Source organism: Octopus bimaculoides, chromosome 20 (assembly GCF_046866305.1).
Source record: "Octopus bimaculoides isolate indiv1 chromosome 20, ASM4686630v1, whole genome shotgun sequence".
Taxonomy (NCBI): domain Eukaryota; kingdom Metazoa; phylum Mollusca; class Cephalopoda; order Octopoda; family Octopodidae; genus Octopus; species Octopus bimaculoides.
In genome coordinates, this window is record NC_142947.1 from 18,415,902 (window position 1) to 18,443,373 (window position 27,472).

The window sequence follows — 27,472 nt, forward strand, 5'->3', positions numbered from 1 at the left end:
GAATATATTTGGACTTAGGAAGGACTGAGCAGCTGGGGATGTGGCCAATTGTTTTATTACATTGATTGCATAGTCAGCATATGACATAAACATCTTTCACTATTTTTGTAGTTGTCTATGGCTAGGCATTGGTCCTGTGCAGCTAAAATCAGGCCTTCTTTTCCTACTTTCAACCCAGAGTTTTTGTACTATTGTTGGCTTTTGCTCTGGCTTACTTTCTCTGTTGAGCTATGCAGGGTATTGGCCATGTAGTGGTTTCTCTCTATTTTTTTTCTAACATATATTTCAGGATTCCATTTTGATTGTTTTTTTAATATTTTCTGTTAGTCTGGGATTAGGTTTTTTTCTTTGTCTCAGTTTTTAATATTAGTTAGACTTTTGTTTTATAATATTCTTTTTCATTTGTATTTTACTAATTCCATCTTCCAAGTATTTGTGTGAGTGATTCTGGCCTAATACTCTAATTTTGGTGTCGGTATCTAATTTTATGTTCTTTGTTTTAGATTAATTACCTTTTCTTATACTAGCTTTGACACTTTTCTTTAATCCCATACTCAATTTTATGACCTGGCTGAAGTTATGATCAATTTTTCATAATTTTCTAACTGTAATTTATTCATAGCCCATATATTAATGTTGGTTGTTGTTTTTTCTTTGTTTTTTTTTTCAACAAATTTGTTAATGAAATCAAAGCTAAGTAAAAGAGTCGAGGAGATAATTAAGTCTCCCTTATGAATAAAGGGCTGGTTTTAAATATCTTCTCTCTACTTTGTAGTGATATTTATTGTTGTTTTCTATTTTGACATGGCATAGCTGATGTTGTCTATTTATGTAGTATGTCTTCAGAACTCAAGAATGTAATATACTCTCAACTACTTTCAAATCAACCGATGTTATACTAAGGTTTGTTTTCCTCTTTTTGCAGTCTTCCATATCTCAGTTCTCTTTATAGCCCATGCATTTCCTTCCAGCATCCTTTCTGTTCCTCTGCTAATATTTTCTTATTGTTCTCCAAGTGAGGAACCAGCCTATTCTATAGGATGAATATAAAATACAAGTGCGTGTGAGTTGTTGGAAGGCAAGTTGAAGATGTATAATTTTGAGGATTTCTGGTATTTTTGCTTCGGGGAATCAGTGTTGTTTTTCCCACTAGCTACCAATCAGGTATTGATTCTTATTTGCATATCAGTTCATTAAATGCTTCTACTATTTACCAATTGGTACTGCCAGAAATTGGGGACCTTATCAATCCCAAGAGGGATTTTCTAGTCACTTGCTATTCTTAAAGTGTTGGTGAGTTCCTTACTACCTATGAAAGACCAAGTTTGCATTGCTCTTATGTTTCTTGGTCTTTTTTAATCTCTTCCTTTCTATATCCCCACCCTATCTGTTTGCTTCAATTTCCATGATGTTCAATATCCACTAGTATTTCTTTCTTTTTTTTTTTTTATTAATGTCAAATTTTTTGGTGTTTGATTCAAATGCCTTCACCTTTTCTTTATCATTTATTATTGTTATTATTATTATTATTATTATTATTATTATTATTATTATTATTATTAAGGCAACAGCCTAGCAGAATTGTTACTGCATCGGATAAAATGCTTAGTGGCATTTCTACCAACCCTCAAGTTCTGAGTTCAAATTCCATCATGGTTAACGTTTTCTTTCATCCTTTCAGGCTTGATAAAATAAGTACCAGTTAGTGCTGGAGTCGATGTAGCCAACTTTCCCGTCACCTCCAAATTTTTGGCCTTGTGCCAGAATTAGAAATAATAAAAATTATCATTATTATTATTATTATTAATATTATTATTGCAGTGAAGGAGCAAAAATGGTAGAATGCCAGACTAAGTATCTTGCGATATTTAGTTATGTTGTTGATTTATTTATTTTCTTTGTCTTCAGTTCAAACCCCACCAAAATTAACTTTACTTTTCATTCCTCTTGGTGGGACCAACACAATAAGTCCCGGTTAAGTACCTGGGTAGATTTAATACACTGCTCTTTCCTCCAAAAATTTGTGACCTTATGCCAATTCTAGAAATTATCATAAATTCATTATTATTATTATTATTATTATTATTATTGTTATTATTATTATTATTATTATTATTATATGGTTATCCATATTATTATGTTTTATGTCTAATTCAGAGAAATATTATTTTGTACAAAACCAAAAGGTAACTTTAGTATTTCAAATCAACAACAAAAAAAAATATAAATATATATATATATATATATACATAATTTTAATTTAGAATTAATAAATTAATAAAACAATATATATTTTAAACTTTTTATTTTCTTCATAGCATATATTGATATGTATATTGAAGAAGTGAATGTTGTTGAGCTTAATGTGTATTTTTTAATGAAAAGCAATTGAGTTTCAGGAGTCATGTGCATGTGCATGTGCATGTGCAAAAGTCAGACAACCTCTTACTAATGTGAATTGTTGTTTAGTTCCAGGTAAACTCTGATCAAACAGACCTGTGTGCAGGAGACTACTACATGTAGTCTCTTGCATTCAGTTTCAAAGCACTCTATTCCAGATTGGGAGGGACTTCGCATAAACTGAGAGATCACTTGAGATGCTCATGGAAATTAAATTTTGGACATCCATGTGGCCTACCATTAGTCTCAAACTTGCTGAAGAAGACCATCTTTGGAAGCCAGTCACCCAGCACCTGAATCACATGGCCAGCCCCGTGGAGAAGATGATGAAGAATGCAGGCCTCAATGCTGCAGATCCCAGCCCTCAGAAGGATTTCGGTATGAGGCACCTTGTCCCGCTATGTGAGACCAAGGGTTACTGCACAGCCATGTCAGCGCCTTCTTACCAATGTCATTATCGACATATTCTATTAACTGAATTATCTCAGAAATATTAATTAATTTCTCAGTTGTTAATTATTCAGTTTTATTTCTATTATCACACAATAATCACTTTATCTCATCCTTTATATCTTCTGTAATGTCTTCTTATCCCCTACATTAACCTATTGCCAGAAGGCCCGTAGCTTAGCCATTAGAAGTATTTGGTTTACGATCATAAGGTCATGAGGGTTCAACTCGAAGCGGCACATTGTGCCCTTGAGCAAGACACTTTTTTCCACGTTTCTCCAATCCACTCAGCTGACAAAAATGAGTTTTAGCCATGGGCCCTGGAACAGTGGGTGCAGGGGTTGCAAGTGCATCCCCTAGAATTTTTGTTGGGGTGTAAAATCAAAATTTGCACCACTTATAAGTTGGCAATTAATAGAAATTTACAATAGCTTAAAGTGACCGAAGACTTTTACACAGTACTGTATATGTGCTTATACATACATATATATATATATTTAAATATATATGTATGTATATATATATATTTAAATATATATGCATATGTATGTATGTATGTATGTATATATATATATGTGTGTGTATATATATATATATATATATATGTATGTATATATATGTGTGTATATATATGTATGTATATATATGTATGTATATATATATGTATATATATGTGTACATATATATATATATATATATGTGTGTGTGTGTGTGTGTGTGCATAGATCCATGTATTTTTTACATACATGAATGCACACTGACAAATACATACAAGGACAAACAAATCACTAACCCATCCTCCCCAATCAGCTAAACAAATAACTTGTCAGAACCAGCAACCAACTGGTTCTAACAAGTTTCATCTCACGTGTAGCAGTGACAGAGTGGATGATGGTCTTTAGACTATAGTGTAATGTGTTTGAGTTTTGTATGTGACAAGACTTTTTTAAAAACTTTATGATAAAATATTGTTTGTTATTCAGCAGTTTTTGGGCTTATCAACTCAGTCTGTACTGTGTATGACTATTTGTGTGTTTTATAAGACTTTTTTAACTTGTCTCCATTGTTATAGGTATGTGTGTGTGAATGTGTTAATGCATAACAAGAATTTGTACTTTGCTTTTTAATATGGTATTGTGTGTGCGGGCGTGTGCATGTGTGTGTGTGTGTGTGTGTCAATGTATAATGACATTCGATCTTTACTACAATATAGTAGAGTGTGTATGTGCATATGTATCTGTATGTGTGTGAGTGTGCATGTGTGTATGTGTGTGTCTTTGTGTATGTGCGTGTGTGTATGCATCTATGTATAACAAGACATTTCATCTTTACAGTATAGCAGAGAGTGTGTGTGTATGTGTTTGTGTGTGCATATGTGTGTACATGTTAATGTGCAACAAGAGTTTTTACATTCAAATGTAGTAATTTGCAAGTATGTCTGTGCATACTGAGATGGTTAAGACATGTTTTTTTAAAGGAGACTGGAGGACAGATTCTTACTGATCAAGAACAAGCTTTACAAACTAATTCAATCAAGTGTAGCATTGATAAGACAGCGGTATCACCTTTATGTAGGCTATATGAAAAACCATCTGAGACAGACATATAATTTGTACATTCTCAAAACTGGCCCAAAAGGAGTAAAAAAGTGCCATAACAAAGTGGCAGTGTAAATACACTGAGTGTAGTGCAGGAAGTATGGACTAGAATGTTCCAGCAAGTGGTATGAACATGAACCTTTGCCAGTAATACAGAATGATCAGGTGAAACTCATGTGGGATATGCCAATATACACAAATAACAAAGCTGTAACATAACCAACCAAATATCACTCTCCTAAGGAAGGTGTCTAAAGATTGAACCTTCATTGATGTAGCTATACCTGCAGACCAGAATATTGTGAAGACAGAGGACAAGACAGTCAGGAAGTACTAAGTCCTAGCATTTAAAGTGAAACAAATCCAGAAGGCCTCAAAAATGAGTGTTATACCTATTGTGATCAGAGCACTTGGAATCATCTGAAAGAGAGCAAGATTCTGGCATCAAAAGCTGTAAATACCAAAATTCATAGAAAGTATTCAGTTGGCAGCAATACATGGAACAGCTCGTGCTGAGAAAAGTGTTGCATCTCTAAACTGCAGGATGGATCTGAGACATGGCATGGATAAATCAGAAGTTAATTGGATAAATGGATAATAAATAATAATAATGATAATGGACTCTCCCATCGAGGATGACATATGAGTGTTCCACTTTTGCCAAACAACCTGCACAAATGATGTGCTTATAGTGATCAACTGTTCACGCTGCACATTAGCTCACTCTCTCTATCCAATTGACGTTGTCTGAACAGGCGCACTGTGTACCACACATCAGGTCTCGAAGTGATTGTAGAGCAATGTGAGATGAAGTGTTTTCTTCTAGAACACAGCACACCACTCAGTCTAGGAACTGAAATCACAATCGCTAGATCACGAGTGCAACACCCTATATGATAATGATGATGATGATGATCATCATCATCATTATCATCATCATCGTTTAACGTCCACTTTCCATGCTGGCATGGGTTGGACGATTTGACTGAGGACTGGCGAACCAGATGGCTGCACCAGGCTCCAATCTGATCTGGCTGAGTTTCTACAGCTGAATGCCCTTCCTAACGCCAACCACTCTGAGAGTGTAGTGGGTGCTTTTATGTGCCACCAGCACAAGGGCCAGTCAGGCAGTACTGGCAACGGCCATGCTCAAATGGTGTTTTTTACGTGCCACCTGCATAGGAACCAGTCCAGTGGCACTGGCAATGACCTCACTCAAATATTTTTTCCCGTACCACCGGCACAAGTGCCAGTAAGGCGATGCTGGTAATGATCACGCTTGAGTGGTGTTTTTTGTGTCACCTGCACAGAAGCCAGTCAGCTGCTCTGGCAACACTCACGCTCAGATGGTGCTCTTAGCGTTCCACTAGCACGGATGCCAGTCATCGAATTTGATTTCGATTTCACTTGCCTCAACAGGTCTTTGCAAGCAAAGTTTAGTGTCTAATGAAGGAAAGGTACGCATAAGTGGTTACACTTCTGGTATAGGCCATGGGCTATGGTCTCACTTGGCTTGCTGGGTCTTCTCAAGCACAGCATATTTCCAAAGATCTCGGTCACTAGTCATTACCTCAGTGAGGCCTAATTTTCAAAGGTCGTGCTGCACCAGCTGATCCCAGGTCTTCCTGGATCTACCTCTTCCACAGGTTCCTTCAACCGCTAGGGTGTGGCACTTTTTCACACAGCTATCCTCATCCATTCTCATCACATGAGCATACCAGCGCAGTTGTCTCTCTTGCACACCATATCTGATGCTTCTTAGGTCCAACTTTTCTCTCAAGGTACTTACACTCTGTCGAGTATGCACACTGATATTACACATTCATCGGAGCATACTGGCTTCATTCCTTGCAAGCTTACACATGTCCTCAGCAGTCATGGCCTACGTTTCACTGCCATGGAGCATGGCAGTTCATAAACAGGCATCATACAGTCTGCCTTTTACTCTGAGCGAGAGGCCCTTTGTCACCAGCACAGGTAAGAGCTCTCTGAACTTTGCCCAGGCTATTCTTATTCTAGCAACTACATTTTCAGTGCACCCACCCCTGCTACTGACTTGGTCACTTAGGTAACAGGAGCTAACAACTGAGAGGGAGTGAGGGAAAGTAATGACAATGAGAAAGATGAAACGAAGTGGCAAAAAAAGCATCGTATGAATAACGAAGGAAGGAGTGAAAAAAATGATAAACGGTTTGAAGTGTGAGTATAAGTGTGTGTAAAAGAGAGGTATGTTTGCATGTGTGTGTGTGTGTACAATGGAAATGGGATGGTAATGTTCAACACTGAAAATGTGTGGGTATATGTGTGCGTGTACAAGAGAATTATGTGAAACTACATATACATGTAAAGTAAAAAAAAAATTAGAAAAATAATCCAGAATCCTTGTCCGGTACTGGATCGATCCCAAAATTTAATGAGACTGTACCAGTCACAAGGCCAAACATCCCTGAAAGTTTCATTCAAATCCATCCAATGGTTCTTGAGATATCTTGTCCACGGACAAACAAACAAACATGACTGAAAACAATATCTCTGCTTTCGCTAAGGCAGAGGTAATAATAATAATAGTAATAGTAAGAACAATAACAACGACCACAAGGAGAAACTACATACACTGATTTCTTTTTTATTGCTGTTAAGGATTTCATTGTTCTTTGAAATCCAGTCGAAGTTTTCCTGATAAAAACCAGGTGTCACCACCCCAGACAATAAACAATATAGTCTCTGGGACTCGGAGCCTACCTTACATCTCTAGGTTGATCTCAAGATGCAACAGAGTGGTTCTGTGTTTCAATTTTCCTTTGTTTTGTATGAGGCTGAGTCAATTTATTGCTATCAGCCAGACAATTGCTGATCTCCTCCTCTTTTACATCTTCTAAGAGATGTTTCTGGTTACCTTCAAGGTTGACACTCTCTTTGGACTGGAAACTGGAAAATGTAGGAACATCCTCTTCGAAGCTGTGCTCTAGGATGTCCAAGTAACCTTTAATTCGACGGTGTGTGACTCGAAGAAGGGCTTCTTTACGCATATCCTGCACGTCTAGAGTGAAGTGGCCCTTGCGACATATGCCATTTATTTTTGAATATTTCAGTGCAGCCAGTTTCCCTCTTGTCTGCTGCAGGAAATTCATATCGGAGATCAGTAGTCCTTTTTTTATGAAGTCTTCGAGTTTTAGCAAAGACTCCTTTAAAAAGAAAAGAGCAACTCTTAAAAGATGTCTTAAATATAGGGAATAAAAGGCAACTTCATTTAAATATCTTTCTCACTGAATTAATTACCTTTAATTTATACCCATGATCTTCTAAATCAATATTGAAGTTGGACTGAAATAGTTGTAATCATGTTTTAAACTTTACCTTTAAATAAATGGATTTTGCACCAGTTTTGCTGATTAGTAGCCTAGATGTTCAATTAATGGAAATTATATATTCGTACTGTTTTAGTTTAAGTAGTGAAGTATTGCAAAAACTAGATCATTTCCATATTAGTCTTAGGAATGTTATGGCTGTCTGATTCACAAGTCAACTTCACATTTATGTTGTTTTGGGGTTCAATCACACTGCGTGGCACTTTGGGACGGTGTTTTTTTGGTAGTCTTTCAGTAAAGATCTGTGATGTTATGAGTGGGAGGTCTGACATTGTCTTTCAATTGTTCAACAAAGTCAACCACAGTGGAATTTGAACTCAGAATGTAAGGACAGACGAAATGCTACTAAGCATGTCATGTACTAATACCAAAGTATTGCCATGTCTTATACCGTAGCATCAGGTTGGCCAGAGCCTTGTGAGTGGAAATATCCAGCCATCTTAAGGCATGGGTGTACTGAGCAGTTATCCAGGGTCCTCACAGGTCCAGGGGCCCAATTGTGATCTCTGTATGTTGTAGCGTGCTGTCACTAAAAAATACTATAGGGCCCAGTCCATTGACTTGCTCAGAAGCCTATAAAGTTTGGTCTAACCGATCTCCAGAACAATTTACAGATGAAATTTTGCAGTTCCTGCTCCCACCCCTAATTTTACTCCAAGGGTTTGGATCAATCACCCTTATGGTTCAACCCTACCGTTTGAGTGAAATTAGATAAGACCTAAGCTATGGTAGAAGACACTTGCCTAAAGTTCATGCAGCATAGTACAAGTATTTGTGACTGAGAAGCTAGTTTCTTCATCACTAGGCCCAGACGCACAAATATAATGTAGTTTTCCCTTTAATATGAGTGTTGCACACCAAATATAGCATGGTGTGTGTGTGTGTAGCCACTTTATATGCTACAGTTCTATATTTAAGAGATGAGGAATTATGTACATTATTTACATTTGACAGATATTTGTCCTCATCTTGTTTGTTATTAACACAATGTTTCGGATGATATACCCTCCAGCCTTCATCAGGTGTCTTGGGGAAATTTTGAACCTGGGTTCTCATTCCTAAGGTATTTTTCGATGTTTATTATTATTATTATTGTTCAGGTCACTGCTTGGAATCGAACTTGGAATCTTGGGATTAGTAGCCCATGCTCTTAACCACTATGCCCCCGGGTATATGGCGTAGTGGTTAAGAGCGTGGGCTACTACCCCCAAGATTCCAAGTTCGATTCCAAGTAGTGACCTGAATGATAATGATAATAATAATAATAATAATAATAATACCATCAAAAAATACCTTAGAAACGAGAACCCAGGTTCGAAATTTCCCCAAGACATCTGATGAAGGCTGGAGGGTATATCAGCTGAAACGTGTTAACAACAAACAAGATGAGGACAAATATCCGTCAAATGTAAATAATGTAAATAATGCACTTCATATGCGTGTGTTTGCTGCAATCAAAGATAAGCTATATTTAACAAAGAGCAGAGGCAATTTGGCTACAGCACACTGCCCACTGACTCAAAAACATCAGCTGCACTGATCTCACCTCTTCTGAAGGGTCTGTGAAGACCATGAGCATAATCCCTGCCTTTAAACCATTAAAAAGCAATAAATAATAAACAACACATCTATGACTAAAGAGAAAAAATGAGTGCATACATAATTAGGATTAATTTGACATTGTTTTCCAGTGGATCTAATTTTATCTTCATTATAGATATTCAGTGATTATTTGATATGTGAAGCATGTAACATTTGAATTGGCAAAATTGCACAAGCATTGAACAAAATGCTTTATGGAATTTGTTCCATGTCATTACATTCTGACTTCAAATCATGCCTCTACTAACTTTGTCTTTCCATCCTTCTAAAAGGTTAAACAGCAACATGATCAGCATATAGCATCATTCAATAAATAAAAGCTGAAATCAAGGTGGTGAGCTGGCAGAATCGTTAACATGCTGGGTGAAATGCTTAGGGGTATTTCGTCTGCTGTTACGTTCTGAGTTCAAATTCCACCCAGGTCGACTTTGCCTTCCATCCTTTCAGGGTCGATAAATTAAGTACCAGTTACACACTGGAGTCGATGTAGTCGACTTAATCCCTTTGTCTGTCCTTGTTTGTCCCCACTATGTTTAGCCCCTTGTGGGCAATAAAGAAATTAGAATTGTTAGCATGCCAGATAAAATGCTTACCAGCATTTTACATTCTGAGATCAAATTCTGCTGCAGTTGACTTTGCCTTCCATCCTTTTAGGGTCGATAAAATAAGTACCAGTTGGGCACTTGGGCCAATGTAATTGACTTACCTTCTCCCCACTAAAGTGCCAACCTTGTACCAAAATTAGAAACCAATAATAGCTGACATCCTCCCATCCAAACTATCAAGAAGATATGCTGTTTGTAACAAATCACTTGAAGAATCAATTTTTTCCGTATTAATCTTAGGGATGTCATGACTGTTTGATTCAAAAGTTTATTTCCCATCTATATTGTTTTGGGGTTCAATCACACTGTGCAGCACCTTGAGTAAGTGTCTTGAGCGATCTTTCAATAAAGGTCTGTGATGTTATGAGTGAGTGTCTGACATTGTCTTTCATCTGCCAACAGAGGTGAACAGTCAAACACATACTCATCCATGACTGATGTCATGTACTAATACCAAAGCATTGCCATGTCTTATACTGTAGTTTCAGGTTGACCAGAGCTTTGTGAGTGGAAACTGGTTGATGGAAACTGTATAGAAAGCTGTCAGGGGGCGGGGTGCTGTTCCTGCTCTTGGATGGTAGACATAAAACCTGACTTATAGGTGCTTTTAGTGGAGCTCACTCTCTCCAGATACAAAAATTCAGACAAAGTCTCTGATATGAGGTTAACTATCTTTCTATCACTAGCCTGAATGACCCCAGAAAGGACCAAGAGGGTTAATCTTTTCATTCTAAATGAGCCATTGAAGTAACAGCAAGAGTTTTAGCTTTCATCAATAATTATATTGTTCCTGACCAAGCACAGAGTAGTGCACCATTTGGGGCTCCTTTCAGGATATGTAGGTTCGATGACAAATAGGTTTGATGCATGCAGGTTCTGGATCAAGGACAGAGTACATGCAAGTCCGTCCTGGATGAGAAATTAATTTTGCTATGATGTGATTCTGAGTTTGACCCCTGTACAAGGAGCACCTTGATCAAGGGTCTTCTGCTCTAACCTCGGAATAAGCAATGTCTTGTGAGTGAAATCTGGTAGACAGAAACTGCTCAGAAACACACACACACACACACACACACACACACACACCATCATACATACCACCCAGGCTAAAAAGTACTGTTCCATAGATTATAACGAGTGTGTGTGTGTCTTATTGTTTCTTAATCTTTTAACTTTTGCTTGTGTCAGCCGTTGAACTGTGGCCATGCTGGGGCACCACCTTGAGGGGTTTTAGTTTTTTAAAGCGAAGTACTTATGCTGTCGATCTGTTTTACTGAACTGCTAAGTTATGGGGACATAAACAAACCAGCAGTGGTTCTCGGGTGGTGGTGGAGAACAAACACAAGCACAAAGATGCACACATAGATTCGTACTTACACACATATGCATACAAACATACATAAAAAGACAGATATATTACGTTTCTATCTATCTATATAGCTATCAATATGTCTATATATCTTTTTCTCTCCTTCTTTATCTCTCTCTCTCTGTCTCTGTCTCTCTCTCTCTCTCTCTCTCTCTCTCTATATATATATATATATATATATATATATATATATATATATATACATATAGTATATATAAATCGTAGTATGTGTGTGTATAATGACTAACGCATATGTTTCCATAATTCTCAATTATTTACCAATGTGTTGTTTCATTTTAAGGATGTTTATTTATCCATCCATTATATTTCAACTGTTGTCTGTTGTTTCAAATACGTTTTAGCATTGAGGTTCTAGCCTTTTTTTTTAAACAATCACATATGATTCGTCCCAAAGAAATCAACCTGTAAGTAAGAGTTTTGCTACCATTAGCGAAAGCTATACATATCTTTCAGAAAGCTCCATACCAATTTCACTTTACGTGGCATTCGCTGTTACTTTATGCGCAGGTTATGTGGAAAGACAGAATAAAGGGGCTTTTGTTAGCTTATAATAGAATCGATAATCACTTGGTACACTAAAACCCATTTTCCTTTTCCAAATAATGCAAGCATGCCACCTAAATAGAGAGCAAGCATTGGCAGAAAGTCTTCTGCAGCGGTAAGACAGCAGTGCTGGCAGGCTAAGGAAACTGAGGACCAGAGGTCCTGTAGCCTGTTGAAAAGAGCTGCCACTGCTAGAGCTGCAACTACTCCAGAGCAGAACTACTCCAGAGCAGAACTACTCCAGAGTGCGTGCTGCTGATGCAAGGGCCACAGAAACCCCACAAAAGAGTGCTATCTGTTGGACATGCAACGCTGCATCCCCTTCTGCCACAAGGTTGGCAGATGACAGTAGCCATTGGATGATGAAACTTCAGTCTTATGTTCACCGGAAGGCTCTTGCTCATGGCTACAGGAAACCATCGATGGGCATCAAAGATGCTCAACTATGATCCTGCTGAGGATCTTGCCACTCATCAAGAGACTGTAATATTAAGGCGGTGAGTTGGCGGAAACGTTAGCACGCCGGATGAAATGCTTGGCGGTAGTTCGTCTGCCGCTACGTTCTGAGTTCAAATTCCGCCGAGGTCGACTTTGCCTTTCATCCTTTTGGGGTCGATAAATTAAGTACCAGTTATGCACTGGGGTCGATGTAATCGACTTAATCCCTTTGTGTGTCCTTGTTTGTCCCCTCTATGTTTAGCCCCTTGTGGGCAATAAAGAAATAAGAGACTGTAATATGTCCATTTTGCTAGGCCCTCAAGTAGGTTGGAGAATCCAGTGGCCTATGCTGCTCAAACAGAAAGGTTCACTTGCCTGACCTGCAAAACACTCCTCAGCCTTTCTTCTCTTGACTCCTTGGTTAACAACTGATTCGCAGCAATTTATACAGAAAATTCATGCTTATAGTTCTGCCTTCCAGATGACAAGTTTCTATCAGCAACCCATTTATGAAGACTCCTATATGCCGACGTTCAAAATTCAGGGTCAAACTTATCATTGGATAGGCTCTGTTCTTCCTGTCAGCCACACTGGACACCAATTCCTTCAAATTTACTTCATGTGAGATACTGCTGAGCAAACAGCTCGCTGAGCTCAGGTGGCACCTGGAACAAAGTGAAGAAAATACCACCAAAGCAACTTAAACCGTCCAAAGGATAGGTGTGTTTGCTAGTATATGTATATATCATCATCATAATCATCATCATCTAACGTCCATTGTCCAAGCTGCCATGGATTGGATGGTTTGACTCAGCTGGCATGCTGGAAGGCTGATCCAGACTCCGGTCTGACTTGCATGGTTTTCTATGGCTGGATGCCCTGCCTAATGCCAACCACTCTGAAAGTGTAATGGGTGCTTTTACGTGCCACTGGCACGGGTGCTGATTAGCATGACACCTGTATCTGCCAAGACTGTGATTTTGCTCGGCTTGATGGGTCTTCTTCTCAAGCACGACATAATGCCAAAGGTCTCGGTCATTGCCTCCGTGAGGCCTAACACTCGAAAGGAACTCGGCCACCTTGCCTCTGTGAGGTCCAACACTTGAAAGGAATTCAGCCACTTTGCCTCCATGAGGCCCATATATATATATATATTGGACTAGTAGGTATAAGTCAATTAGTGTCTTTAAATGTTGAGTAGAGCACCAGTACAGTTAGAATAAAGTTTACTTCCAAATCCATCTTCTTGTTACTTTGTATATGTATGCATATATATATATATATATATATATACATATATATATATATATATATATAAGTGTTAAGTATATATACGTGTGAAATCTAGACATTTAAACATTGGATGTGATTCATAGGATTTACCAATATTATATTATATATTTAATTATTGCGAAATAACGCAATAAATCTAACAAGATGGACTCTACTCTAGTAATGTACTGTGATTCTTAAATATTCTGATAAAATACCAACATCAAAAACTATATATCATATAAAATACCTACAAAGGAAAACTATGAATTTTCCAAATTATATGATGGATTGGATTTACAAATTCTCAAAGGACAGTATATATTTTTAATATTCTTAATATTTTTTAATATTTTAATTAACATCATCCTATAGTATATTTTATTATGTATACCATTCGTTTTCACATATATAATAATAACTTTATACATCTCTGAAGAGTGGAATTATTGCCAATATACTTGTCTATATTAGATTACATTATAAAGGCAATAATATCCGTGAAATGATCGTAAGGTGCATTTTAGACTTTCATAATATTTTAATCGAATTATATTTACACTCACTCACGCATATATTTTTATATACATTTATGTACGCATATATTTTTATATACATTTATATTTTGTATATTTTTAATTTTAATTATAATTCAAAATGATTATTGTGTCATATAAAACATACATCTTTCAGAAATTCAAATATTGATTTCCTAAGAATATTGTTAATATTTTTTTTAATAATATCAAAATATATATATATCTATTTGCTCAAAGTAATAGAGCACTTAATATAAGTTCAATAAAATATTCCTTTTGAATATTCATTATAAATTTTATATATATATATATATATATATATATATATATATATATATAGCTAGTTAGCTAGCTATGTATCCGTCTCTCTATGTATCTATCTGCCTATAGATAGAGAGATAGAAACATATATAGATTGACTAATGAATAGGTACAAAGATAGCCAGAAAGAAAGATATATATATATATAGTTGGAATTTACAAAAAAAAACAAAACACAAGACAAAGATGGGTGTGTAAACAACAAACAGATGTATTAGTTTAACGCTTGGGAAGTGAGAAACTGTTTTACGTTTCAAGCCTACGCTCTTCAACAGAAAGGAACACAGATATATATATATAGATATATATAGATAGATAGATAGAAAGACAGACAAACAGATAGATGGATGGACATAGAAAGGTAGTGGAATGGAACAGTAAACGATATATAGATTGATAGAAAGAGAAACACATCTACCAATCAATCTATCTCTCTATATATCTATCTAAATGTCTAACTATTTACTTTTCTATTTAATCTATCTGTTGATTTATTCATATTACTATCTATCAGTCTATCTATCTATATATCTTTCTGTGTATTTTTCTATCTATGTGTCCAAATGTCTATAAACAGATAATCTTACGTAAATCACAAATCACAGTGTTTATCTGAAATAATAACTGGGGAAATTACGCAGGGTGGTTTTCTGTACAGAAAACACAGATATGTATCTAGGTGTGTGTGTGTGTATGTATGCATGTCATTATTTAGTTTTATTTCAAAATTTCATGCCAATAGAGAAAGGGCCAGTTTCTAACCTAGATCCTAAACCCCTTCATTGAAATTTCAACGACATAAACAAGATATGTATGCATGTATGTATGTATGCATGCATGCATATGCATAGATTTGTATGTTTTGTTTTATGTATGTATTCTCATGCATATAGCAGCATGTCTAGTCATGCTCATATTCTTAAATAATGGATACATGCCTGCATGTATGTATATGTGTATATGATTATGTTTGTGTTTGGGAATGCTGTAAACTAATTGCAGAAGGGAAACTAAAATGAAAATTGAACTGGCTTGTGGCTATCCTTTATTGGAAAAGTCAAGTCCTTTAGTATACAATCTGCAGTTGAAATAGTTTACGGTGATTTTGTTCTTGCTTTCTATAGGATATTTAATTATAGTTACATGCAGTTATGATTTATGCCAGGCAGGAGCACAACTGATGCTATATTCCAAGTTAGGCAACTGCAGGAGAAATATCTAGGCAAAATTAAACCCCTATACCTGACTTTTGTTGACATGGAGAAAGCCTTTGACAGATTCCCCATTCCCTTATCTGGTGGTCAATGCAGAAACAAGAGATAGATGAGTGGTTGGTGAGAGCTGTACAAGCCATGTTGAGGGATGCTGTCAATAAGGTGAAGGCTGGAAATGAGTATAGTGAGAAATTCAGGGTACATGTAGGGGTTCAGCAAGGATCAGTCCTCAGCCCACTTCTTGCTCATCATAGTCCTCCAGGCAATAACAGAGGGAGTTCCTCTATGCTGTTGACTTTGTTCTTCTAGCCAAATCACTACCAAATCACAAATCCCTTTAGGCAGATGGCCCTGCTCAATCTGTAGGAAAGGCATTGGTAGAAACTCCATAAGATGTACCTGGTTCAAGCTATGGACATGTGAGAGGTGCAGCAATATCAGAGGAAGGTTAACAGGGAAAATAGTTTTTGTGCGTGGAAGGTGCACAGGTACAATAAACACCGAAAAAGTACAGAAAATAGACTTCATCAACTGACATTGGGGTAAGCTAGAGGTAGTAGATAGCTTCCTTATCTAGGTGACCATGTTAGTAATAGAGGTGAATGCTCTGAGAGCGTACTGCACTAGTATTATCATGTAATGCATATGGACGAGGACAGCTGTGTAAAGAAGTGCTGATCTCTAACTGTAGAGGGTACTTGTAGTAAAGGTAGATCCAAGAAGACATGAGATGAGGTGGTGAAGCATGGGCTTCGAATGTTGGGCCTCACAGAGGCAATGACTAGTGACTGAGACCTTTGGCGATATGCTGTGCTTGAGAAAACACCATCAAGCCAAGTGAAGTCATAGTCATTTCCAATGCTGGTGTTGTATAACTGGCATCCATGCCATCAGCACAATAAAAGCATCTTTCACACATTGGGCCTCATAGAGACAATGTGGCCGATGCTGGTGGCATGTAAAAGAACCCTTTGTGTGACTTGCACGATTTGTTTCAGCTCTCTACACTCTGAGTTCAAATCCCACAGAAATCAACTTTACTTTTTGTCCCTTCGGGGGTCTATAAGTAAAGTATCAGTATAGAACAGTGGATTGCTGAAAGCGTTACAAGATCAGATAAACTGCCTTGCAGTATGTATGTATGTATGCTTGTATGTATGGGTGTATATATATATATGTGTATGTAGGTGTGTTTGGCTGCTTGTTTCTGTGTGTGTGTGTGTGTGTGTGTGTGTGTGTGTGCGTGTTTGTGTGTGGTGGCGCATAGCTTAGTGGTTAGAGTGTTGCACTCATGATCATAAGATCGTGGTTTCAATTCCTGGACTGGGCGATGCATTGTGTTCTTGGGTAAAACACTTCATTTCATGTTGCTCAAACCCACTCAGCTGGTAAAAATGAGTAATCCTGAGACAGACGAAGGTCCCATCCAAGGGAAGAATATTTGCACCACAAAATCTGGGAAACCAGCCAATGACTTGGAAAGGACCTTTGATCCTTTTTTACTGTATGGGTGTATGTGTGTATGTATATATATGTATCTGTATATATATATATATTTGAATTTGAAGTCTCTGTCTATTTTGAATATGAAAATTTAAAAACCTTATAATATATATATATATATATATATATATATATATATATATATATATATACAGGTAAGGGTGTATATATGTGGGGAATTGACAGATTTAATCCATCCTCCTCTATAATACAAAACCACCCAGTCCTTGGCCTAGATCTCTAGTTAGTAGATAACTTTTTCATTTCACACAACCAATCTTACAAGCCCTTCAGATGATCATCATGGCCAGTAGCATAGCTGGTTTGGAGGGAGCAGTAAGAAAATAAATAAGTAAATAAATAAATAAAATAATAATAATAATAATAATAAGTGGTGAAATGATGAAGGCAATTCAACCTCAATCCTGCTATAAATACCTGAGAATACTTGGGGCAGATGGAATCAAACACCACAACATGAAGGAAAAGACAAAAAGAGAGTACCTGCAGTGAGAAAAATATTGGCTTCAAAGCTGAATGCCAAAAACATAATTTCGGCAATAAACTCGTGTGCAGTCACAGTAGTTTGGTATGGCACTGGAATCCTTAAGTGGACAGAAGAGGAGCTAAAGGAGATGGACAGGAAGTCAAGAAAGCTCCTAATGATGCATGGATCCCATCGTCCATGTGCAGACACTGATTGCCTATACACGAAGGGAGCAAATGCAGGAGGAGGACTGATAAGTGCGGAAGGCTATATACATATCAAACTTGAGAGCTTAATGAGATACCGAGCCCAAAGTAAGGAAACCTTGCTAGTGACAGTTAGGAATGAGGGAGTATTGAAAGCAGGGAAAAAAAGAAAAGCAAAGAAAGAAGTACAAAAAGGACATGAAGAAGAATTATGCAAGAAAGGACTACATAATCAATCCCATGTAGCCACAGCAGAGGTTGCTGGAAATAAGAGGTGGGATTGGCTGATGAAAGGAACCTTAGAAAAAAGTGACTGAGAACACAATAGTGACAGTGCAGGACCAAGTTCAGGCCATGAACTGGAGGGTCAGCCTGAGGAATGAGCAAATGTCTCTGCTGTGCTGCATCTGCAACAGAGTGGATAAAACCATTGCCAATATCACGAACAAATGCCCTAGACTTGCCCAAAACCACTACAAGTTGTGGCGACACGACCAGGTAGTGAAAGTGCTACATTGGAAACTGTGCGAATAGTGGGTGCTAGAGAGAGGCAAGACGTGGTATGAGCACAAGCCGCAGAGAGTGACAGAGCTGGAGACTAGCAAAATCCTCTGGGATTTCCCAATCCAAACAGATCAGGTGCTAGAGCATAACAGATTGGATCTTGTGGTGGTGGACAAGGTGCACCACATATGCTATATAGTTAATGTTGCGTGCTCCTTTGACCCACAAATAGTCAAGAAGGAAGGCAAAAAGATAGATAAATGCAACCCTCTTAAGTATGAAATCGGCCGGCTATTGGAAATGAAGAAGGTGAAGATAATGCTTATCATTGTTGGGTCCTTGGGAACAGTATCAGAAGGCATCAAGGGGAATATAAGGGCAATTGGAATAGAGTGCCCTGTAGAACTATTACAAAAGGTTTGCCTTCTTGGCACAGTCAGAATAATCAGGAAAGTATTAGATAGCTGAAAAGAACAAATAGCATGGTACCGTGGGCTGCAGGTAGTAAGCCCGCTACGCATGCAAGACTCCAGGAGCTCCAACAAAACCTGTGATAAAAAGAAAATAATAATAATAGTAATAATAATAATAATTAATAATAGTACATCTCCAGCATTAGAAACTGTGCAAAGACAATAAAATAATAATAATAATAATAATTCTTTCTACTCTAGGTACAAGGCGTGAAATTTAGGGGAGGGAGTAAACCGATTACATTGACCTCAGGACTAAGCAGGTACTTATTTTATCGATTTCAAAAGGATGAAAGGCAAAGTCAAGCTTGGTGGAATTTTAAGACATTCGAAATATCACCAAGCATTTAGCCAGGCATGCTAACCATTCTACCAGATCACCACCTTAAATTATCTGGCACTCTGGTTCCTGTTGATCTGATCAATGGCACAGCCTGCTCATGAAATTAATGTACAAGTCCATAGACGTGCGTACCCTTAATGTAGTTCTGGGAGAGATTCAGTGTGACTCAGAATGTGACATGGCTGGCCCTCTGGCCCTTTGAAATACAGGTACAACTTATTTTTTCCAGCTGAGTCAACGGGAGGAACATGAAATTTAGTGGGTTACTCGAGAACACAATGCGCCACTAGGAATCAACCTTGCGACCTTACAATCCACAAGTAGGTTCTAGTGATGGATTAGAATCTATAGTCTTCGTATTTAGCTTTCTCCTTTCTGGTTTTGAAAAGCCTAATTTCTCAAGATTGGTATTTAGGCAGTGTATTACATTTCCCACAGCCCCAATAATTACAGGTATAAATCTGAACTTGTAGTCTAACTGCAGATTTCTCAATAGTTCGACGTAGGTATTCTCTTTTTCACTGACCTTCAGCTCTATGTTAACATCTGCTGGGCAGCTAATTTCCACAACTGTACACAATTTCTATTTTCTATCCCAAATCATTATATCAAGTCTCTTGTGCTTACATTTTATTGAAGTCTTCACTGGGACATTCCACCAGTACTTCTTTTTGTCGTGAGTGGCTATGGCTTCTACCATACTATGGGTTCTTATTTCTTTGTCCTCGGAGCTAGCCTTCAGATGGATTTTATTATAGAGTTTCCTAGCTACATCATGCCTAATCGGTAGATAATACTGTGATGACATTTTCAGGCAACTGCTTGTATGTATGTGTGTGTGTGTGTGTGTATGTGTGTGTATATGTATGTATGCACGCATGGTTGCAATGTATGTATGTATGTATATTTGCATGCATGTATGTATTGTATATATGTAAGGCAAACTGACAGTCGCTAGATCAACAGATACAATTGACTTGTGCTATTCGTTTGGGCTCGCTACGTTCTAAGTTCAAATCCTACGGAAATCAATTTTGCTTTTCATTCTTTCGGGGTCTATAAATACCGTATCACTATAGGACAGTAGATTGCCAGAATTGTTACAAGATCGGACAAAATGTATTGCGATATGTATGCATGTAGCTATGGGTGTATAAATGTATATAGGTATGTTTACCCACTTGTGTGTATATGTGTGTGTATGTACACACACATACACACACGCACGCACAGACTCACATGTATGTATGTATGTATGTCAGTTCGCTTGTGAGTGCTACTGATGACATGTAAAGCGATACAATCTGCTGCATGGTCGAGTCGTCAGCAACTAAGCTGACAACGCCCACTAAGATTGCTCAGTGAAGTGAGTGAATGGATATCACTGGATGAAAAACGAAACCTGTCAAAGGGTGGATGAACTCATTAAAATCAACGGCCATCCAATACTGTTTACATAAACTTGGTCCTGCTATTTCTCGTGGACAGCAGTAGTTCCTGCAGCAATCATCGACAAACAGGTGACTTTGGTGCAGAAAACAGTGGCTACTCAGAGGATTGACACATTTTCGGCAATGGGCAGGCACGGCCTTTTCAGTCAGCAGAAAACCACGGGAATGGGAATGTAGGTATGGTGTACCACATTACTGGGAATGAGTTGCCCTTAAACCTTGTGGGACCATCACTCTATGAGAAGGAAAACTCTGATGTAAAACTTGCGGCGAACCAATGATGTTGACTAATTCTTCTTTTTGGAGTATTTGTCATCGTTGCTCAGGGAGTAGAATTGGTATTGTGCAAGGCTTCTCACTTTAAAAAGCATTATGCACGGGTATTGCTTAACGCACCGGCATCACTCTCGTTCGATTCGTCTTTTTTTTTTTTTTTTGAAATGCTAGTCATCGCCTAAAAGGGCAAACCACATTCATTGGAGGCGATGCAGACAATTGCAATAAGGGCTCTGGAACGAACTGTAAAGGGTCTAGGTCCACCAGGTGTCCTGTGTCATCGCAGTCTATTTTCTAGGCCCGGTGGTCCTCTTGTGACTGCGATAAAATATAAGCCTTTGAATATTGGCTGCTGAAATATCCAAACTTTCCTACGTAATGAATCAACAGCACGTCCTGAAAGAAGATCTATTCTTGTAGCAGAGAAGCTACAGTCCTACAACATTGGACATTACAGCATTCACAGAAACAAGGCTTGCGAATGAAGGGCGTTTGCATTATTATGTAGCTATACTTTTTACTAGAGTGGTAAAGGCGAGGAGTATAAGAAGGTATCTGGTGTAGCCTTTGTGGTAAAAATATCTGTAGTTTCAGGTCTGGAAAAATTCCCATGTAGAGTTAGTGATAGATTTATATACACAGTGGTGTACCAAGTGGGGGAGGGGCGGTCCGCCCTGGGCGGCACAATTTATTTGTATTAATATATCATTAGTAAAAATGCAGTATGAATATTAGACTTTAATAATGTATAGTAGCCATTAGAATTTCCTTAAAATTTTAATTTATCATCAGTAAACTTGTATTGTGTGCTAATATTGTGTAACATACAGTATAATATTGTTAATAGAGTAATATTGTGTGTTTCTGGATAAGACAGTGTGTCGATGATATTCGGAAAGTTGATTATTATTTTGGTTGGTCTATACTCTATTTGGTTTTATTCATATAAATTCACGATATCACTGATATAATTTGAGATGAAGTGAATTAAGGACAGCAGTGCAGCATTCCGAAAAAAAAAAATACGAGAGAAGAAAAGCGAAATGAAGGTGCCATAATTAAATTTCTCATCAGACCCGACCGCCCAGACGAAACTGGTATTACTGTAGGTCATGAAGATGATGTTAATGAAATGCAACTTGAAAAGAAAGATCGAAGATGAAGTTGATGATGCTGATCCACCACAAATTACTGAAGAACAAAACTCTTATATTAATTTGAAAGATATTGGGATGTGGCCTGCTAAGTTTAATCACGGTGACGGTATTCGGGAAATTCTTGTACAAGGATCGAAGGCTGTGCAAAATATTGTCCAGAAAGGGGAGATTAGAAGACTGTCAAGAAACTGGTTTTTTCGAACTTTACAAAATGGGAACTTGGATGATAATACTCTCCATCGAAAGAAGCCGTGTTTTGTTTATGTTGTAAGCTATTTTCAAGTGAAAATTCAAAGTTTTGTTCAGTTGATGGTTTCAAATCTTGGTAGAAGTTGAATCTTAAGATACAAGAACATGAATCTAGCCCTGCGCATGAGAATGCGTTCACTCAGTAGAAAGAGCTAGAAATTCGCCTTTCCAAAGGCAAGATAATAGACAAAGAGTAACAAACTCTTGTTGAAAATGAAACAAGGAAATGGAAGCAAATCCTGACTAGATTCTTGGACATAATTATGTTTCTTGCTAAGCAAAATCTAGCCATAGAGAAGACATTCGAGTTGAGAAGGCAAAAAAAATAAAGGAAATTTTCTGGAGCTTGCTCAACTGATTGGAAAACTCGACCCAGTGCTACTTGACGAAAGTAAAAATTTATAAGTTTACAACTTCCTATCTCTCACCAAAAATTCCTGGGAGATCAAGTGTGAAACAGAGTAAATACTATTGCATTATTTCTTATAGTACCCCAGATAGATATTTCTCATATTGACCAAATTCTTCATGTGCTACGTTACGTTAAAATAGGTGATCAGGAAGTAAAAGTTGAAGGATCCTTTCTTCGTTTTATTGAGATGAAAGGCAAAAATTCAGAAAAGAATGCAATTTCAGGAGAAAAGGGCGTAATAGAATTATTTAGAAGGACGCACTTCTTTTCTTGAGTGAGGCACGTGCTCCTTAGCCCTCCCACGGTCCGCCACTGCTAAGGCTAATGACATTCAGTCTGCCTCCATTTCCAGAAACTCCAAATTGTTGTATAGTCACCTTCAAGAAGAATAATGGATCTATTTGATACCGTAAACAGAGAAGCTCTTTGAAAGATGCTGAGGAAACTCGGGTGTCCAAAGAAGCTTGTGACAATTCTTTGTCAATTCCATAGCAACAGGAAGCTCTGACTGAATGCTCGTCGGAATGTATCTGATCCTCTTGCTATGAATAATGGTGTCAAACAGGGCAATATTCTAGCACCAACACTGTTTCTACTGTATTTTACAATGGTGTTTATAATTACTTTTAGTGAGTGTCCAATCTGGAATATATGTCAGGTTTCGTACGTTTGTGAAACATTTCAACATAAGATGCCTCAACGCAGATTCAAAAGTCATGTCCTCATTCTTGAAAGAATTTCTCTATGCAGACGACAGTGATCTCTTTGCTCACACCCAAGAAGGCATGCGACATATAAACCCCTTCTCCAATGCTTGTTCTTCGCTAGGCCTGACGAAAGTGTTGTCTTATATCAGCCTGAGTGCAATACGTGGAGCCAGATGTCCTTTTGTATAGTAAGAAGTTTCAAGTTGTGGACAGATTTGTGAATCTTGGCAGCACCCTTGACAATGAAATCACGCTTAGAATCAGCAAAGCCAGTGATGCTTTCAAAAAGTTGGGATAACGTCTGTGGTCTCAACATGGTAGCTCTATTGAAACTAAAATGAAAATTTATACGACTTGTGTTACCTCCCTGTTGTACGCTTGTGAAGCATCGGTAACTTACTGAAAACATCTGTTATAGCTAGAGCGCTCCAACCAGCAATGTCTACATCGTATCTTAGGTCTGCGTTGGAAAATATACGTGTTGAAGTATTTGAAAGAGTTAATAATTTTGCGAAGAATGTGAGAGAGTTTGCTTCAGATGTCAAGAGAGTTGACTTGGATTACTCCATACACAGCATAACAATATATGTCATGAATGCTACAAAGCACGAAGCGGCAAACTCAAGGGCATTCCGGAGTGGTACACACTCTTGGTGCACCACTTATTTGCCCACAGCCTCTACCTCTACTGACTCAGCAGGAGAAAATGTGAATGTATGTATGTGCATACGTATAAATGTATGCATATTTTTTGGTATTAATTAATATGTATATATGTGCGTTTATGTGCGTGCAAATATGTAAGTGCAAAAATCTCTACTTATCGAGAGGTTTGTGTATCCACCCTCCTGTACGGATCTGAGTGTTGGACCCTTTATCGGCGCCAAATCAGACAACTGGAAATGCTCCATCTCAGATCGCTCCAAAGTATCCTCGGTCTCACGTGGAAAGACAAGGTACTTCATACCTAAATCCTTTCGAGGGCTGGGATCAACAGTGTTGAAGCCAGCATCTTTCGTCGTCTTCTCTGCTGGATAAGCCATGTGATTCGGATGCCAGGTAATCGGCTCTTTAAGATGATTCTCCTCAACGAGATCGAGACTGCAAGTAGGCTTCATGGAAGTCCAAAACTTCGTTTTCATGATGATCATCTCAAGTGGTCTCCCATTTTATGAAATGCGTCCCCCACTCAATCGCTGGAGACCCTGCATGAAGAGAGGAAGGAGAAGTCGTCATCAGCTCCCCGAAACTGTTGTTCGGGGTCATTTTCAGTGACCCCAGGGCCTCAATATCTACCTATCTCGCATCGGTCTTGTCAGCCACGTCCGCTCCCGTGAGAAACAATGTGCTAGAGGAGGAGGATGAATATCTTGGATCGACGCTATCATCACCTTTGATGGGCTGTCATAGGCAAAGTAAAATATAAATATGTCTATTTGCATGTGTGTTTGTGTGGGTGCGTGCGCATGTGTATGCGAGTATGAATTATGTATGATTAGATACATGCATGTATATATGTAAGTATATAGTGTTGCTTTGTATGTCTATGTGTATGAGTGTACGCGCGCGCGAGTCTGAAGACCTGAGAACAGCTGTTTGAGTGGGCTGGTCGATTACATCGATCCCGTTGCTCGGTGGAATTTGCACTCAGGACGAAAAGACGGGCGAAATGCCGCTAAGCACTTTGTCTGGCGTGCTAACGATTCTGCCGGCTTTGTCGCTGTGAGAATGATGATCATTCATGTAAATAATTTTTTTTCTACGCAACTTGATTTTGTAAATGAACCATCTGGTGTGTTTATTTTAATAGCATATCAAGGTATACAATGAGTTTCTTTGTCGTAGATGTTGTTAAGACACTCGGCAAGAAGAAAAATCTAATAATAAACAATACGGTTTCCTAGCAAGATTCTCATACTCTGTTCACAGTGTCATAAGTGAGAACCCATTAGTACATCATCTTTAGATCACATAACCCATCCTATTCATTAGCTAAACTATGTTCCCTAATAACGCATGTGGCAATACCCGTGGCATTTATTTGTAGTTAAGTGGGTTGAGTAATGAACCATCAGGTCTTAAGTCAACAGTTGTTACTCTGCTAACCCGCTTAACTCATCACAATTCCGCGCAATAATAACAATAATTTCTATAATAGCATAGGCCAGAAATTTTACAGACAAGGAACAGTCGATGATATCGACCCCAATACTTTAGTGAAGCTTTATATTAACAGCCCCGGAAGGATGAAAATCAAAATCGACCACAGCAGCATTTGAACTCAGAACTTAACTTGCCAGTCTACCTTTCTTTCATAATGTTAACAATTTTTAACATAGGCACAAACCAGAATTTTGTAGGGAGATGTAAAAAAAAAAAAAAAAGAAATGACTATATTGATTCCAGTACTTGACTGGTACTTTATTTTATCGACCCCGGAAGGGAGGCAGTCGAAATCAACATCAGCAGGATTTGAACTCAGAATGTAAAGAGCTGGAAAATACCGCAAGCTATTTTGTCCGACGCTCTATCGTTTCTGCTGGTACGTTGTCTTTATAGTAATAAATTCTAACATTGGCATAAAGTTAAAAATTTTAGGGGAGGGAACAGCTGATTATGACAACACAAATCTGGTACTTTATTTTGTCGACTCCAGAAGGATGAAAGACGAAGTCGACTTTAGTAGGATTGGAACTCAGAACATAAAAATATGTAACCAAATACAGCAAGACATTCTATCTGTAGATCAACTGATAATTTTTTTTATGACATAATGACGAAAGGTTAAGTTCGAACTAAATACAGCGAGCCGTTTAATCCGTCACTTGACCGCGTCTACCACCAATCAGCCTCTTAATAATGATAATAATAATGATAATAATAAAAATCTTACTGGTATACATTTTTCCCAAGAGTTTCCAGTTTCCTTGGCACCAATAATACTCTTACGTAAGAAATAAGATGATTTTGAAGGATAAACTTTGGTCGGGTAAAATTTTTCCCTCATTTTGACTTCCCCCCGTTAAATGGATCCTCGTTCACAAATCACCACCAAACATAGACAGCGTTACCGTTCAAATATTCGTTATATGGAATGAAATAAACGCTGGGAACGTCCAACAGCAAGAGAGAGATGATACTCGGGCCTTCACATCTGTTCTCTACTAACTGTCGATTTGTATTAGAAGAATTTTGAATATTCTTCAGTATATTTCGGTTCGATAAAGCGATAAGAGGATCAATATTGAAAGAAAAAATATATTAATATTGAAAGAAAAAATATATATTGGTATTTCATTACATTTAAACGTTTTCTGGTTGACTACACATTTTATCCTTTGCGGGATAGATGAAATAAAGTACCAGTTTAATACTTGGATCTATATTATCGTCTACATCCCTTTCCTATACGTTTTGATCCCGTGCCTATATTACAAACTTCTTTTTGGAAGATTGAAACGTTCTTTAACGAGGTTGAATCACTTTCTCTACCGTTCCGCCAAAATATTTCTAGAAGACAAAGTGAAAAGGAAGCCAATTGTGATAGCCAACTTCACAGTTGATATTTTGCAACGAAATTGATTGAAGCCTGTAATTCTCTTGTTAGAAACCTAGTTCAACTTTTCCTGTTTTTTAGTTCTGAAAGAAGTGCCTGAGAACTCTACCTCAACGATCCTCCTAGAAATAGTGGGCGAACAGGAGACAGATAAAAATAAGATCCAGACTCCGAGAAATTAAACATTATTATTATAAATTATTGTTGCTATAATTCTATTATTGGTGGGATGATAGTACTGTTAAAGCAACGGATTAACTGTCTCGCAGCAGTTAGTTGCGACTTCATCTTCTGACTTCAAATCTTGTCAAACCAAACTTTGCCTATAAAATAAAGTATTATTCAATGGAGTCGATATAATATTCTTATAAAACATCGTAAATGTGAATGAAATTATAATAGACCAAT

General features: G+C 37.7%; 1 protein-coding gene across 1 annotated transcript; it reads right to left on the reverse strand.

Annotated features, from left to right (window-relative positions):
- Nucleotides 1-7,054: 7,054 nt before the first annotated feature.
- LOC106878366 (uncharacterized) lies at nt 7,055-26,603 on the reverse strand. Its single transcript, XM_014927557.3, has 2 exons — nt 26,402-26,603; nt 7,055-7,633 (listed from the first exon to the last, which is right to left on the reverse strand). The coding sequence occupies exons 1-2, from the start codon at nt 26,513-26,515 to the stop codon at nt 7,211-7,213; spliced, it is 537 nt and encodes a 178-aa protein (XP_014783043.1). The 5' UTR covers nt 26,516-26,603; the 3' UTR covers nt 7,055-7,210.
- Nucleotides 26,604-27,472: the final 869 nt, after the last annotated feature.

What these genes read in the sequence shown, in the direction of transcription:
- LOC106878366 (XM_014927557.3), bottom strand. Translation starts at nt 26,515, where the DNA reads ATGAGGGAAAAATTTTACCCGACCAAAGTTTATCCTTCAAAATCATCT. An exon ending in CTTGGGAAAAATGTATACCA is followed by an intron (nt 7,634 to 26,401) that starts GTAAGATTTTTA and finishes TTCTTTTTAAAG; the next exon opens with GAGTCTTTGCTAAAACTCGA.